Here is a 16,876-nt window from a genome sequence, read left to right as displayed (position 1 = left end):
CATTTGCTGTTTGAAAGTCAGTCGGGGTCGCCTGTCAGTTGTCTGTTTTAAGTGTATACATTATTCATTGGGCCCATTTATTTTTAGATCAGTGTAAGAAATCAGTACATAAAATTTATTAAGACACATGGGCATCTCAAATACAATGAGATGTTTTGTTTTCAGCTGCCAACTGCCAACTCCTGTTTATCAAAAGCACATTGTATCATTGAAGTCCCTGCACTCAATTCTAAGTATATTGTAAAAGAGTATAGGGTTAATTCCTCGACAAATACACTTTGGTTTCAATGTGAGTCTTGGGAACTTATACATTTGTAATTATTCAGGTTGTTGGAGGAAAAATGACTGACTTAGGACGCCTTGGTGCTTTCATCACCAAAGTAAAGAAGGGTAGCCTAGCAGATGTAGTTGGACACCTAAGAGCAGGTAAAGTTTCTTTTTTAACATTTAATCCATGTGTTATTTGTTCATTAGTTGATGGTTTTCAACTTGAGGTTAAATATATGTGTGTGTGTGTGTGTGTAAATATTTATATATATATATATATATAAGTAAATTAAGTCAGTAACTAGCTTGATGCATGGATACAGCTTTTTTCCTGGTATGAATATTGCAATAATAGGTAGCTGCCTATCAGTAGCTATTGGAGAGAGTAAGAATATTAATCTTTCTATTCATTTAAAAAGAAATAGGTGCAAAATACTGAAGGATTTCTCATTCGTGTAGATGGATCATAAGATTGCTCTACAACTTCAAATCTAAAATAGTTTATCTGTGTGAGAAAAATGTTTCAATGCATCATTTCAATCTATAGTTATAATTTAAGCTATGATAATTACTAAAGTTAAAGTTGTCACAAAGCACTTTTCTAGAAGTTGTGTTTTTAGAAAACAATCATAATCACATTTCTCATATAGATTATATATATTTGTTGCTTTAAATATGATAAAAATTTTACTTAAGCAGATGTGTTATTTCTTGGTATTTGAAAATTTATTTGTTGTTCTATAACCTGCACATGACGTAGAAAAATCATTTAAGTATTCAAATGTACTATATATTAAGTAACAATCCATTTTAAACTCTAAGTCTAATGTGAAATAAATTTTACTACAAAATCCTGAATCTTGCATATCAGATTATAAGTATAACGGCTTTTGATTTTGTATTTCTGTTTTGATTGATTGCTCAAGTCAGTAAGGGGTTATTTTTAATAAAATAATCTTAATTAATAATTTTGTTTATTCAGCAACCTCATAAACTGAAAGTCTGAGAAACTTAATGTTAAAATATTAAGAAGTTCAACCTAAACAATGATAGCTAAAATGTAAAAAGTGCATTTCTCATTTTAAGCAATTGATATATTTAAGGACAGTAAAGTTTTATATGCTGTCAAGCATTCTATTTCTTTACATTATAATTTAGAAAGTTTTATTTTTTTCTATTTCATATAAACATCATTGACCTATAAAACTCTCATGCTATTTTTTAAGGCAGTACGACTTTTATTCATCATTTAAGATCTGCTTTTGTAGTGCCAAAGCTTTTTGCAGTCTTGCTGCTCTTTAAGGCCATGCTTTGCACTGCTACTTGACTTAACCACCTAAGACAAAATTAACACTGATACATTCCCTACCACTAAGACCGATGTCTTCTGGTCATCAGCCTTCTAATACATCTGATTCTCTAGCAATAGCAGTCTACCTGTAGATCCTCCACAAGCTTTTCCTACCTTCAAGACAGAGTAAACCACCTACTTGGTTACCTTTTTGTTATGCCTGTTGAAGTCCCTTCCATTCTTCAAAACTCATTGAAGGTACCTTAACTCTAAAGTGGTTTCAGAGAGCTCCCCTAGAACAGTAGCAAATTTCTACCTGCCTAGTACCACCTGCCTCTACTTCTGTTCCTCAGAGGAACCTGTATCATTGTACATAGCATTTTATTAGCTTTTTTCTAGATTATTTCTCCACCACTAAATTTAAGGACAGAGGAAAATCATTTTCATCTTAGTGCCCTCATTGTCTGTATCTCTGTTGGGAGAGATTACCTATCTATCTATGTATCCATCTATTCATAAATAAATACTATTAAAGAGAGCACCTTCTGCTTTACTAGTTATTGATCTCTAAATAAATAAATGCATATATTCAGTTAATTTGATACTAAGCCCTATGTTTCCAGGTTACTATCTGTAAAGAGAATTTTGTTATGAAGTGCTTTTGCAAAGTGCTGATTGCAACTCATTACTGGGTAGTGAAATCAATTTTATTGTTTATATTCATTATTTAGAATTATTTATATCCATTATTAGAAATTATATAGAACTTAATAGAATAGAAAATACCAGGGTAAGTATTGTTTCGTAAGATATTTCATAGGATACACACATACATACATCTGCTGTATGTATGATATAAACTTAACTTTTCTTGGTTCACAACAATTGAAAGCACTCCTAATACATTTTTATTGTAATTATTTTATGTACTTGTTTTTATGGTGAAGTATATTCATTGCCTGTTTGAAAAACTTTTGTAGGTAATAGCTTGGGGCAAACCGTTGCAAGTACTGGTGATAATGATCCTGTTTCAGGAAGCCACAGTATCATGTGCTTTTCACATACGTAGTTTTACCTTTGGTTAAGCACCACTTGCAGGAAAAGAAAGAATTACTTTGAAATAGTTCTAGTTAAAAAAATGTTTTCTACTTTTCTATAAAAAGACCTAGTCAAAAATCAAAAAAATTCACGTTTATGCCTAGCTTTAAAATGTCTAATGATATTTACCAGTTAGTTCAGTAAATTTCTGTTTAGCTTCTAAAATGTCCTAGATACTGAGAATGGCAATATATGCATGAACATCATAAAATTAAGACACTTCAGTACGTCTTTCAGGTTGAGAGATTTCAGCTCAACCTAGTAGATATTGTGTATTGAAAGGTCCTGGACACAGAACTTCTTGGAACCTAAAACAGTTTTAACTATTTATGAAAAAAATATTTTCAACTATTTATTAAAATAAATGATTTTTCTCAAATGATTGATTGTGAAAATTCTAGTAAAAATAACAACTGTAGGTTGTTACCATATTAATTTCTTATTATCTTGAAATATTTTCTACTTGTACTTTAATCTTCATAGCATATATTATGTATAAAATGTATGTGTTTTGAACATCTGGAAGTGGGTTAACTGTCATGCAACAGTTTTACATCTGCTTGCTTTGTAACTTTCCATAGCTACCTGTGTTACCCTATGGGTGTGAATTCAAATCCTTTCATGCATTTTTCTGTTGTGCATCTGGTGAAGAAAATGAAGCATTATGTATAATGGAAAAAATTTGTGCTGACCATGTTAATTGCTGTTTTTATCAAAAATACAACAGGATTTACTCACAGTTTAATAAAAATTTTTCACATATAGAGCCGCCTACATTTATTATATGGAGGGCATGCTGCTAATTATTATTTTTTTAATATTTTCCAATAGGCTGTGCTAATTCCATCCCATAGCATGAGATTATTTTTATATTATTTCTGGTATATCTCAAAAGATGAAGATAGTTTGTATTATACTGTTTCCAGTGACCAGTAATATCCAGGGGGAAGAAAAAAGATAAACAAAGAAAAGAAAAAAGGTGTTTAGAAGAACCATTTAGCTGACATTATATGACAATCAATTTGCTTTTGAGAGCAGAGCCTAGAAAATTAAACTATTTGTATGTTTTGCATTTCTTTGTTAAAAAAAGATAAAACATAAGAAAAATAAACAGAATATATAAGGTAAAAAAATACCCTTTTTTTTAAATTCAAGGGGATGAAGTTCTAGAATGGAATGGTAAACCCCTGCCGGGAGCTACAAATGAAGAAGTTTACAACATTATTTTAGAATCAAAATCAGAACCTCAAGTTGAAATTATTGTTTCAAGGCCTATTGGGTAAGGCTAAAAAAACTTACTTCTTAAGTTTAGTAAATTACATGTATTAGCAGGGTTTTAAAAAGAAGTTTATACATTCATATAGTACATGTTCACATGAATAGTTTTTTCATCAGTTATGGGCATATAGTTTAGATTTTAAAATATCTTAATTTTTAAAACTGGAATACTGAATTTCCTTCCCTACATTTTAGAAACTCCACATTTGACAACTATAATATAAAAAAGTATTGATTTGTATTTTTCGTAAGTCAGAAAGTAAAATATTTTATTTTAATGGTAGAAATATTTGTTTTTACTAATTCTAATTTAGTGAATAGTCTTTCCTCTAAGGGAGTCACCAGCAAACACATCTTGTAATATTTTAAATATTAAATTCACATGTCTACATGAACTTTGTATTATTCGACAAAGGATATAATATTTTTCTATATCTTTATCCATAGTAGTCTGACCTTTAATTTAAAATTCAGAAATCATAGCAAATATTTTCACATTTTAATTGGTTATAATACATGGTATGGTATTTTTAAGGCCAAAATTTTCAGCATAATTTGCTATCTACAGGCAGTGGAATTTTTTTTTTTTTTTTATGTCTCTGTTGAGGGTTCTCCATACTGTTGACTTTAAGCTTTTTCTGGCAAACTGACATAGTCTGGAATAAATATTTGTTTTGCCTGCCTATAATTTCTGGAAGGCATGTTGAACCATCTCATTATAGTTAGCTTAATGTTTGAATGCATTCTTAGAAATAATTAGTTTACCCTTCTTCCCCAAGATTTCATAGAGCTATCAATGTAAGTAAGACTTTTTATGTTGAAAAAGTGTTGATTTTTTTGTTCTTGTGAATATATGTCAGTGTAAAACATAGAAGAAAATATAATCATCCTAATTCTCAAACAATTGAAAATGTATAATCATGTACCAAAGGTTTATATTAATATATAAAACTTAAAATAAAGGGAAGCTATAACCCATATTAAATGGTGATTTAAGAGTAAAACTTGGAAGATATTTGCAAAAGTTTTGAACATGTAGATTTAAAAAGTAACAACACTATGCTAGTTTTACATGACATATGTCCTAGTGCTGAGGTAAATATGAGACTGGAAAAGAGGTAAGTAAACTGGGAAATGGATCAAAAGTATAAAAATAAAATTTAAAATAAAGCATTGTGCACATTCCCAAATACTTTCAGAAATATAGCTGTTTAAAAGTAATCTACTTTAATATTATTCATTCATGATAATTAAAGTAGACTGGGATAATATTATTTTACTTCTGCATAAAAATTACTTAAAATTAGTCATCAGCATAGCCAAATTCTAAACTATCATGGATTATTGAATTTAAAACAATATGAAATACAAAGATTATTATTGGAATAAAAATTATAGCTGACATCAGCGTTCGAGTTAATGTATAATTGGAAGAATAATTCTAGCTATACTTTAATAATTCTATTATTAATATATTATTAATCTAGCTAAATTTTAATAATTGTGTTTAATGTAGTTATGTTCAACACCTATTATTAAACTAGAAAGCCAATATTTACAGTTTAGTAGCATAGTGATTTTAGAATCATTATAAGTATGGGTTACATTGATCAGCATGGTCCAAAATATCAGCCACCTTGAAATATTGATCATTTTTGTGAACTTACCAAATACAGTATCCTTGACCTTTATGCTTATAACTACTATGATAACAGCTTTACCAAGTAACTTGTAAAGAAGTACTGGCAAAGAATATACAGATGTCAAGTGGACATTTATGCCTAAAAATGCTACTGAAGTGATTAGCATTATTTCATTCAGATTCATTTAAGAATTTTTAACAACTTTCCAACTTTGTCCTTTCAGAGATACATAAAATTCAATTATGTACCTGAGTTTAGACTTCCAAATTGTCATTTTGCATATCTGACTATGAAATTGACTTTCAAAGACATCTTACTAGCTAAAAAATCGTTTCTGGATTTTTCACAGCTTTTATTTACTAACATAGATGAATTTAAATGAAGAAAGCAAAAGGTAAATAGGACAAATAGTTGGTTTCCTGTGTCTTGGGTATTATAAATTAGCTTCTTAATTATAACCCATAAAATTACTTTATAGAAATGGTTGATTACATAAAATATAATAGATTTTACTTATAAAATATACAACATAAAGTATATTATCATTTGTAAAATGTATGAATTGTGGCCGGCACCGCGCGGCTCAATAGGCTAATCCTCCACCTAGTGGCACCGGCACACCAGGTTCTAGTCCTGGTCGGGGTGCCGGATTCTGTCCCGGTTGCCCCTCTTCCAGGCCAGCTCTCTGCTGTGGCCCAGGAGTGCAGTGAAGGATGGCCCAAGTGCTTGGGCCCTACACCTGCATGGGAGACCAGGAGAAGCACCTGGCTCCTGCCTTTGGATCAGCGTGGTGCACCAGCCGCAGCGTGCCAGCCGTGGCGGCCATTGGAGGGTGAACCAACGGCAAAGGAAGACCTTTCTCTCTGTCTCTCTCTCACTATCCACTCTGCCTGTCAAAAAAAAAAAAAAAAAAGTATGAATTGTAGGTGGATGAAGTTACTTTGCACAAAAAAAGTGGAAGTAAGAAGTCAGGAAAACAGAGAAACCTTTTAGTTTCCATTCCTTGTAAAAGTGAAAAGAAAATCAAAATTATGTTAGATTATAGGCTAAATGATTAGAAATTCTCAAACAGTATGGTGATAGTGTGTTGGTCCTAGATAAATCCAGTCTACTTTAATATGTCATGTTAGGAATTGCATATTTTTAATCTTCTTAGATTGACACTAAAATTTCTTTGGAAAGTGAGAAATAAAGTAGTCCTATACAGCACAATCAATACCCAAACAAAGGTGATCCAGGGCTTCCAAGGTCATAGTGGAAAATGGATTGAGCTGAGGTGATACGGAATACTCTTCAGAATAATTTCTGAGTGTGGCAGGAATGGGTGGTTCTCACTAGTCACTTTCTGACCATACAGTGAATAGCCATATATTTAGCTAACTTCAGTATAGAGACATGAATCTCTATAGAGGGTATATATGTGGATATATACATATATATATATATATGTATATATCCACATATATAAAATACTTTGGCTTTTTTGTTGCAAGCTTGAACCATTTTTAATTTTCAAAGCAATTCATCCTTTTCATTTTATTAACTTTGCCCATGATATCCACCCCATCAATTTATTATCAGGAGATGTTTCCATCCCTTTCATTCAGTAAACTCTTTCAGATGTGTTTGTAAAGCATATTACTGATTTGTAAAATTTGTGTCATTTTGATTTTCTAGAATTGAGTAAAAAATTATCTTTAACATTTTTTATTTCCAAAACCTGCTGTTTTGGTAGTAAAAATATTGTGGTGATTTTAGCCACAATATTAGTCTGATTGTTGTCATATTAAAGTGTTTGCTAATAAATATATAAAAACCTTATTTTTATTGCAGTTTTTTTTGTGTGGTGTTTGACATTCATGCACATTAGTAGTTGCCTAAATAGTAACTCTCCTCCATTTCTACATCTGTAAAGACCCAAAAGGATTTTTCACAACACAAATAAAAAGGGCTGTGATTGCCTCAGGGCGGGTAGTTGGCTAATGGGATTTTCACCAAACTCTGTTTCTTTTAGTGACATTCCCCGGATTCCTGAGAGTTCCCACCCTCCACTGGAGTCTAGTGAGTATAAGATTTCTTTGTTATTGCAACAGGGATAAGTTTAACTCAACTGAAGAATAAAGATTTAGCATTTTCTGTAGTTATTTGCTGAATGAAATGGTGTTACCCTGCTAAGGATGTCTCCACCAACACCCTAAGTTTACAACCATGGCAATCACTGGAAACCCAAAGAGTGTCTTCTCTGCTCTGAGATTTTACTTTCTACTCCCCACTGGGGGCTGTACTGGCAATGTCCTTCTGCCTCTTCAGCAGTTAGGACCCCCGGAGAGCTAAATTACTGTAACAGTAACAGCTGTCTGTGCTGTTCATAAAAGTGTACTGTGGTCCTGGAGGATTCATTTGGATTGCTAAGCAGCTCAGTTACCTCAGCAGTCTAGTGAAGGAAATAGGCACATTCACAAATAATTGTAGCACTGCTTACTAGTGTCAGGTATGATAATGGCAGTGAGTAGGTGGAGTAGAGACAAAGTTCACTTACTTGGGTGGGGGCCCGGTACACAAAGGACTGTGAGGCTAGAGGGTTGCAAGAATTATCTTCATGGTGATTAAAGTTTGTCCAAATGAGAAAAGAGGGTATTGTATACACTAAAAAATAGACAAGTAATGAATTTTCATTCCTAATGTGGAAGTGACCCAAACATTTACTTTGCAGTAGATTAGAATTAAATTACAAGATAATGTGTCTAACTTGTTTCACTTAATAGGATATCCTCCAGTTCCAGCCATTTTCCTGCAAATGAAAGGATTTTGTTCTTTTTTATGGCTGAATAGTATTTCATTGTACCTCATGTTCTTTATGTGCAAGATAAAAATAAATAAATAAAACCACCATCTGAACACAGAATGTTGATTACTAGAGGCTGAAAGGAGCAGGAAGAATAAGGGGAGTTTGGATATAAAAAATAGGGAAAGTGGAGTGTGATTCATTAATTGTGGCAAATGTACTTACATGAGATGTTATAATAGTTCCAGAAGTTAACTGTGGCTGATAGATTCTAACATATAGCATACTAATTGTAAGATGCTAAAAATAGAAAAGGCTCTGTGTGGGGTATATTGGAACTCTTTGCCATACTTCACAGTGTTTGTTTTGTACATTTAAAACTATACTGAAATAAAGTATTAAAAATTGCAAGATAATATAGGAGAAAACCATTAAGAGTGATTAGAAGGGAGAAGAAAATACATGAGTAAGATAAAGAATCATAGACTAGGTTATCATATAAAATGCATAACATGTTATTCTTATGTGCTAGAGATGGGTTCAGAATTTACTGTAAGTTTTCCAGTGACTAATACAAGAAGGAAATGGTACTAGTTACATGTCTTATGGTATTAACATTATTAAAAAATTAACTAATTGCTATCCTATCAGAAACAAACTGAATATTACAAGCAACAATGTTCCTATTCTGAGATCCTAGAAAAAAATTACCTTAACGATACCTGATACCCTGCTTTCCACTGGGTTCTCACTAACAGAGATCCTTCATGTAGATAATTTTTTGCCACAATGCCTTGGCTTTCCTGCCTGAAATGGTCTCATGGGCTTTTTATCCAGATCCGAATGCCTTGAGGGCTGATTCTGAGGTCAGAGTACTGTTTAGGACATTTGTCATTCTATGAGTCTGCTGTGTGGCCTGCTTCCATGAAGGAGGCACTTTTCTTGGAAGGGAGGAGAGAACTTCCACTTTGGTTATGGTCCTTTGTAAATACAGAGTTTGTGGACTCAAAAGGCTTCCATAGCCTTGGTAGCTCATGACAAGAGCCTTGGGTGATCACTGACATAATAAATAAGAATGTCAACTGTTAAATTAACAAAAAGAGTCACTGTGCATTTGCTCCTAATATAGGACCTCTGTCCTTAATGAGTTGTGAATATGAAAATTAACAGTAAAAATTGTCTTCAAACAGTACTTTATAATTTATGTGTCTGTGTGGGTGTAAACTGTTGAAATCTTAGTATAGAGTTGGTTTTCTGTATATAAAGATAATTAAAAATTAGTCTTAATGAAGAATGGGATGGGATGGAAGAGGGAATAGGAGGTGGGATAGGAGTGGGTGGTTGGGAGGGCAGGTATAGGGGGAAGAACCGCTATATTCCTAAAACTGTACTTATGAAATTTGTATTTATTAAATAAAAGCTTTATTAAAAAAAAGATACCTGATAATGAAAACATAGTATCAAATAATTTTAGAGCCCAATTTCTTACCTTGGAAAGTTTTTCTGGAGGGTACAAAATGATGGCATGTGACAAAATGAGACTTAATTTGTTGATATAAGAAAAGCATATGGATGGCACACTCACAGACAATGTTCCATAAAAGGTATTTCTCAGTGAACTCTTTTCTAAGCTGAATGTCTGTGAGTTAAAGGTTATCCTTATTAGAGTGATCACCTTCTATAGATGTGCCACACTGCTGTATGTCAGGGTGCAGATCAGTCTCGCAGTATAGCTGTGAGAAGAACTTTTACATAGAGGCAAGTCACTCTTGAATTCCTATAAGCAGCATTCTCAAAGGTTTAAGAGACTCATTTGTAAGATCAAAACTATAAAAGATGATAAATCGGATTTTAAAGCAATGATGAATTCTAGGCTTAGAGGCTGCTCATAAATTATATTCTATATGGCATTTACATTAATAATAAGAACAGCTCAAAAGTGATCTATTAGTCAAATGATCAATATAGCAAGCTCCATCTTCCTTATCACTAAAGCCTGAGATGTGTGACTACGCAAGAACATGTGCATTTAAAATCCCCTCCAAAAATGTGGATCAAGACAGTCAAATTGAAACACATTTAAACATTTTGCTATGTCATTTTGAATTAATTAATAGTCAGTTAACCAAAGGAAGCAAAGTAATAATTTTTTTTTGCAATCCCCTCAAAAAGTAGATTCTTTTTTTTTAAGGGAACAGGTTTATTGGGGAAAACCCAGCAGGCTGGAGGTAAGGGGTGAAGAAGGAAAAATAGAGAAGGAGAGTGTAAGAGAGAGAGAAACAGAGAGAGAAAGAGGAGAGGAGCTAGTGAGGAGAAGAGGGGAGGCTAGGGAGAGAGACCCTGGAGAGAGCAGAAAGCACAGAGAGAAGAAAAAAAGTAGATTCTAGAATCAATGTTATTAATTATTGTTCTCGGGGCCGGCGCCATGGCTCACTTGGTTAATCCTCTGCCTGAGGCACCAGCATCGCATATGGGTGCTGGGTTCTAGTCCTGGCTGCCCCTCTTCAGTCCAGCTCTCTGCTGTGGTCCAGGAGGGCAGTGGAGGATGGCCCAAGTGCTTGGGCCCCTGCACCCACTTGGGAGACCAGGAAGAAGCACCTGGCACCTGGCTTTGGATCGGCGCGGCGCCAGCCATAACAGCCATTTGGGGAGTGAACCAACGGAAGGAAGACCTTTCTCTGTCTGTCTCTCTCTCACTGTCTATAACTCTACCTGTCAAATAAAAAAAAATACTGTTCTCTACAACGAATATATGATTTTGACATTTCATAAAAACAGTTTATTCCCAACACTTAGAATTATTACTTATTTTTTTTTTTCTCATTTTAGGTTCCAGTTCCTTTGAATCTCAGAAGATGGAAAGGCCTTCCATTTCTGTTATTTCCCCAACAAGTCCTGGAGCTCTAAAAGATGCCCCCCAGGTGTTACCAGGACAACTTTCTGTATGTATTTTTTATTTATTTTAACATACTCACCCCACTGTGCTGTGCAGCACTAGGACCCATTAATCCTATCTAACGACTGTTTGGTACCTGCTACCCAGTTTCCCTCTATCTCCCCTCCCTCCACTCTTTCCAGTTTCCAGGAATTACTGCCCTAAGTTTAAATTGATATTTTTAAACTTCTGCATATGAGAGAGAACCTGTGCTATTTATCCTTCTGTGTCTAGATCATTCCATCTCATATGATGTCTGACTTCCAGTTCCATCCATTTTGCTCTAGATGTCAGGATTTCATCCTTTTTAATGGTCTATATACCTCAAGTTGTCCTCAATAAACTGAAAATGGGTCTGCCATATGACCTAGCTTTCACACTTTTGGGTACCTATCTGAAGGAAATAAAATCAACATCTCTTCCAACAGTCTGAAGATACAATTTATGTGTTCAGCCCTTTTTTCTTTTCTCTCTATCTCATGAAAATTAGTCTGTAATAGCTTAATTATAAAAGCAGATCAAGAATAATACCAGTGAACACTCAGTGGTATCTGGGTTTGAAGTAGGGCCATGGTGTTTCCTCTTCTCCAACCCACTGTGTGTCTATCTCAGTCCTTATGTTAGAACTCTTCTTGTATCTCAACTACCTATGGCATTAGAAAATGCATGTAACCACCCTGTAGTCCTCAAGGCACTTATGGTCACCAAACAATTGCATGTAACATTTAAAAATGAATAATAATTTAAACATCTCCCAATTCCCTTCTTTTTTTTTAAATCATCATTAATTTTATCTTTAAAAGTAAGATATTGTACTGTTGGCTTACCAGGTATGTTACATTTAAAATGCTTAAAAAAAATTAAGTGACTTTTCTTTCAAATTGATATTCCTTTCAGAAATCATATCTGTAATTCCATTTCATTGCAATCTGAAATTTTTCATATATGATTTTTTTTCAAATATAATTTAAATATCATTTATGTAAAATTTTAAGGCCTCGGGATTTTTACAACAATCATTTCTTTGTGTGTCACTTTCAGGTGAAGCTGTGGTATGATAAAGTGGGACACCAGCTGATCGTAAACGTCCTGCAAGCCACAGATCTGCCACCTAGAGCTGATGGGCGTCCCCGGAACCCCTATGTAAAAATGTATTTTCTCCCAGATAGAAGGTAGTGAACAGTTTTAGAAAACGTATGTGGAAATCTATACTTATAGAAGAATTGTTGTTTCTGGGATATATTTTCTAAATATAAGTGATAACTAAATTAATTCTAAAAATTTCTTCAAGTCTTGTGTTTATTTGAAAATAATCTGTCAACTTTAAAAAAAATGTCATTACCTTGCTCGTACATTTATTTGTCTTTGATATGGGCACATCATTTAGAATATAACTTCCTATGTAAGTGCCAGTAACCATAAATGCTCTTTACATTGTAAATGAAATCAGAATGGTAACAAACTCTGAAGCCTTTTCGTACTTTTAAAAGTGATAAATTAAAATAGTAAAGTAACAGAAGTACTATTACATTTGACTGCAGTAGATGGCAGTATATACTTGTCTTTGCTTTGTCATTTACAAAACATACTTATTTTTTCAGTGATAAAAGTAAAAGGAGGACCAAAACAGTAAAGAAAGTACTAGAGCCGAAATGGAATCAGACTTTTGTGTATTCACATGTGCATCGTAGAGATTTTAGAGAACGAATGTTAGAAATAACCGTGTGGGATCAACCCAGAGTGCAAGAAGAAGAAAGTGAATTTCTTGGAGAGGTGATGTATATTGCAAAGATTCAAGTCAAATGCTTGGTGAAGTTGTTGAAATATGCGTTAATCATGACTGTTTCTACATTATGTTTTGATAGCAGTGCTTGATTTAATTTGAAAACTGTCCTTTCAGATCCTCATAGAGTTGGAGACAGCACTTTTAGATGATGAACCACACTGGTACAAACTTCAGACACACGATGAGTCTTCACTACCTCTGCCTCAGCCATCACCTTTCATGCCAAGGCGACACATTCATGGAGAAAGCTCTAGCAAAAAGCTACAAAGTAGGTTAAGGTCTTTTTGAGTTACCAGAAAGTAATTCTGTTATAATGACATGATTAGATATTAACATTCAAGATATTTTTTTCTTTTGTTTCACTAGAGATATGAATACTTGAAAGTTGTTCATCTGTAGGAAAGAACTCAGTAGAACTAATTTCTACATTTAGCAATGAAATTATATATATTTAGCAATGTAATTATATATATACACACATTTGTACATATGTGTGTAATTTGGGAGCTGGCAACTCAAAAACTACTCTGAATTCTAATTATTACACAAGATTTACTAAATTGTTGATTAGCTGACTGAGAATAATTTGTCATTGCTGATGGATTGCTACCTGTAAACTTTTAATGACTTCATAGTTCATGATTGTTTTTACTATTAATCACAAGAAATATATTTTTAAAACACTGGAAAGTATGTTTATTGTTATTTATATGGTAATTGGGGAATTTTTTTCTGTACGTACAATACTTTTTGAGTGATGACTAAATTTCTAATTTAAAAATTCAATTTGCGAGCTTCATTCTGGTAATCTGGAACTAAATAGTTTTTCTTGTAAAATTGAATATTTTACATTAGTGCTTCTCTAGTCAAGCCTTTTCTCAAAATTAATGTTTAATGCAGTAAAGTGGATAATTTTAGGGGCTAATATGAATATTTTATAAAGGGCCTTGATGCTCTTTCAATCATATGCGCTCAATAGAGCTCCAGCCAACAAAGGCCTCCTGAAACCTTTCCACTCAGCCTCATCCTCCATGAACTACACTTGCCATAGACTTTCAGCATGGTATTTTAACTAAAGAATAAAAAGCCAAACCCATGTCCTCTAGTCAGTTTGCATCTATGTATCTTCATTGTAATGTTATATAAGGAGAGAATTCTGGGAAAATGTTATTGAAGAATGACCATCTCTTTAAAACTCAGCTCGGTGTTGACTTTGTATTTTTCCTGTTCGAAAACGTTGAGTAGTAATAGCTAGCCTTTTTAAAGTCTTTACCTTTTCCTTTACATTTCATAAACCAACCAGACCCAAAAGTATCTGTTTGCCTTACTGTTGTACAGGATCTCAGAGAATCAGTGATAGTGACATCTCAGATTATGAGGTTGATGATGGTATTGGAGTGGTGCCTCCAGGTGCGTGGGTGAAGAGCATGGCTCTGCTTCCCTGTGCTGCTTTGCTTGCTGTCACTGCCAACTTCAGATTGCTCCAGAATACTGAACTGGAGACCTAGAGCACACAGAATCTAGTATTACGTTATTCCATGGTGACTTGCATTTCAGATTGTTAAGAAAGTTTACAAATGGACTGGTACCTATCAATCAGCATCCCCACTCATTTAATTTCGTCCAAATCTTCCTTGAAAGTCTGTTATCTAGGTGAAATAAATCATTTCACAGTGCTCTGAGCATAAGTGAAAATATGAATTTCATTTTTAAAGCATATGGTTAATTTCATTACATGAATATTCATTTTTCTGTGTTTTTTACTTCCTCCATTTCAGAAAATATATAGACTTCCATGGAATACACTGACAACGATGCATGGCAGGGTTTAAAATTGCATGTGGCATGGCTCTAAGTTTTTATGCTTTTGTGATGTGTTCAGCACTGACTCTCCCTAAAATATGTCTGTACGTTTTTTATTTTAAAAAAAGAAAATGCTTTAGAAAGATTCAAACTTCATTTGAAGTCAACATCTTTTTGTCATTGAATAAATTAATTAAAAATTTTGTGATACTGTGCAAATCTATGTTTGTCATCTGAGTTTTGTCAGGAAAGTACTTAAAAATCTCTGAAGTTTTATTTTCTGGGCACTAATTCTATAGTAATATTTTATTTACTAAAAATAGAGAACTAAATATTCAAAAAGAACTTATTTTTAAATATGGAAAATTAAATATGAATTACTGAAGGCAGTTCTTTTGGACAGTCTTGACATATGTTCCCTTAATTTTTACCGAACTTCTAAGATAGGGTGCACTTATTTTGTGGGCAGTTATTCCACATTCATGAGTAAGTTCACAATCTGGGAGATGGGCAGTTATTCCACATTCATGAGTAAGTTCACAATCTGGGAGATGCCAACAACTTCACTAAAACTAGGAAACAGTTATGGAGAATTCTCTAAAATCAGATTTCATTTGCTTCCCGTGAATTTTGTATTTCTGTTCAAGGTAACATATAGTATTAAAACAATCCAGAGGCCGGCGCCGTGGCTCACTAGGCTAATCCTCCATTTTGCGGTGCCGGTACACCAGGTTCTAGTCCCGGTTGGGGTGCCGGATTCTGTCCCGGTTGCCCCTCTTCCAGGCTGGCTCTCTGCTGTGGCCAGGGAGTGCAGTGGAGGATGGCCCAAGTCCTTGGACCCTGCACCCCATGGGAGACCAGGAGAAGCACCTGGCTCCTGCCATCGGCTCAGCGTGGCGTGCCGGCCGCGGCGGCCATTAGAGAGTGAACCAACGGCAAAGGAAGACCTTTCTCTCTGTCTCTCTCACTATCCACTCTGCCTGTCAAAAAAAAAAAAAAAAAAAAAAAAAAAAAAAACCAGAGCTGCACAACTAAATTTTTCACTATTACTCATTGATATCAGAGTATCAGTGAGAACTGTGAATAGTAGTGGATAACATTTCATATTTCCCTTCTGTTTTTGTTTCTGTTTCTGAAAAAACTGTAATAAGCATATACATTCTATACAGAAACTTTCACATGATATTTGTTAGTATATTAGTTTTTATGAAATTGAAAGGGTCCAAAAGATCCATTTAAAATCATTGACTTATTTAAATATGATGAGATTATTCCCAGTAATGTTTTCCCTACCAACTTATCTAAGTAGAATTTGCTTCTATGGATAATTCTCACTTTTTCTCACCTGAAGCTTTTCATTATATGTAATAAGAAAGGACAGTGAATGAATTAATGAGTAATGGACCAATTAAATACTTCCTAAAATGATGAATCCTTTCTCATTTCTCTGAAAGGTCACAAAATAATAGTACTGAGGGTTAAAAATGAGTTATGGGATCCAATAGACATGAGGTTGGTCTTGGGCACCTCCAAAGAATACTGAGTTCTAACTATATTTATTTTCCATAGTGATGTATACGGTATTTCTCATAGTGTTAGCAAACATATGTAATGTTTTTATTATATAGAAGCAGTGTCGAAGTTGTTCTTCCAAGTAACACTTTGCATTTTTACTTAGCATATAAAAAGTTAATGAGACCAACTTGTAATAAAACTAATAATCAGTGTGATACTTTATGAGTCAGAAGTCTCTTCATAAACTAATAAATGAAGCATGCCGTTTTTTTTATTTTCACATATACTCTTCAGTGATCCAATGCTGGCTGCAGCATGGCTTCTAAAGATACCTATGAGTATGTCTGGAAAAAAGAGCAAGTTATATATTAATATACAATACATTTTAAGTAAAAAGGAAAGATGAGACATTGATAAAATAGTCAAGAAGTAGAATGAAGGTTTAAATCAATAAACGGCCTTGATGCATTTACAT

The 16,876-nt window shown here is 33.7% G+C and overlaps 1 protein-coding gene across 47 annotated transcripts in view; it reads left to right on the top strand.

The window, feature by feature from the left end:
• RIMS1 (regulating synaptic membrane exocytosis 1) overlaps window positions 1-16,876 on the top strand; it is a 537,571-nt gene that overhangs the window by 351,188 nt on the left and 169,507 nt on the right. For 46 of the 47 annotated variants that reach the window (XM_051854559.2, XM_051854586.2, XM_051854581.2 and 43 more), the window contains 8 exons: window positions 327-426; window positions 3,812-3,935; window positions 7,592-7,638; window positions 11,192-11,304; window positions 12,339-12,469; window positions 12,899-13,070; window positions 13,198-13,351; window positions 14,422-14,493. In XM_051854559.2, the coding sequence (XP_051710519.2) occupies window positions 327-426; window positions 3,812-3,935; window positions 7,592-7,638; window positions 11,192-11,304; window positions 12,339-12,469; window positions 12,899-13,070; window positions 13,198-13,351; window positions 14,422-14,493 (913 nt within the window). The remainder of the gene's footprint in view (window positions 1-326; window positions 427-3,811; window positions 3,936-7,591; window positions 7,639-11,191; window positions 11,305-12,338; window positions 12,470-12,898; window positions 13,071-13,197; window positions 13,352-14,421; window positions 14,494-16,876) is intronic. The other variant, XM_051854558.2, reaches the window with a different exon arrangement.

Source organism: Oryctolagus cuniculus, chromosome 5 (assembly GCF_964237555.1).
Source record: "Oryctolagus cuniculus chromosome 5, mOryCun1.1, whole genome shotgun sequence".
NCBI lineage: Eukaryota > Metazoa > Chordata > Mammalia > Lagomorpha > Leporidae > Oryctolagus > Oryctolagus cuniculus.
This window is presented reverse-complemented; position numbering and strand designations above follow the sequence as displayed.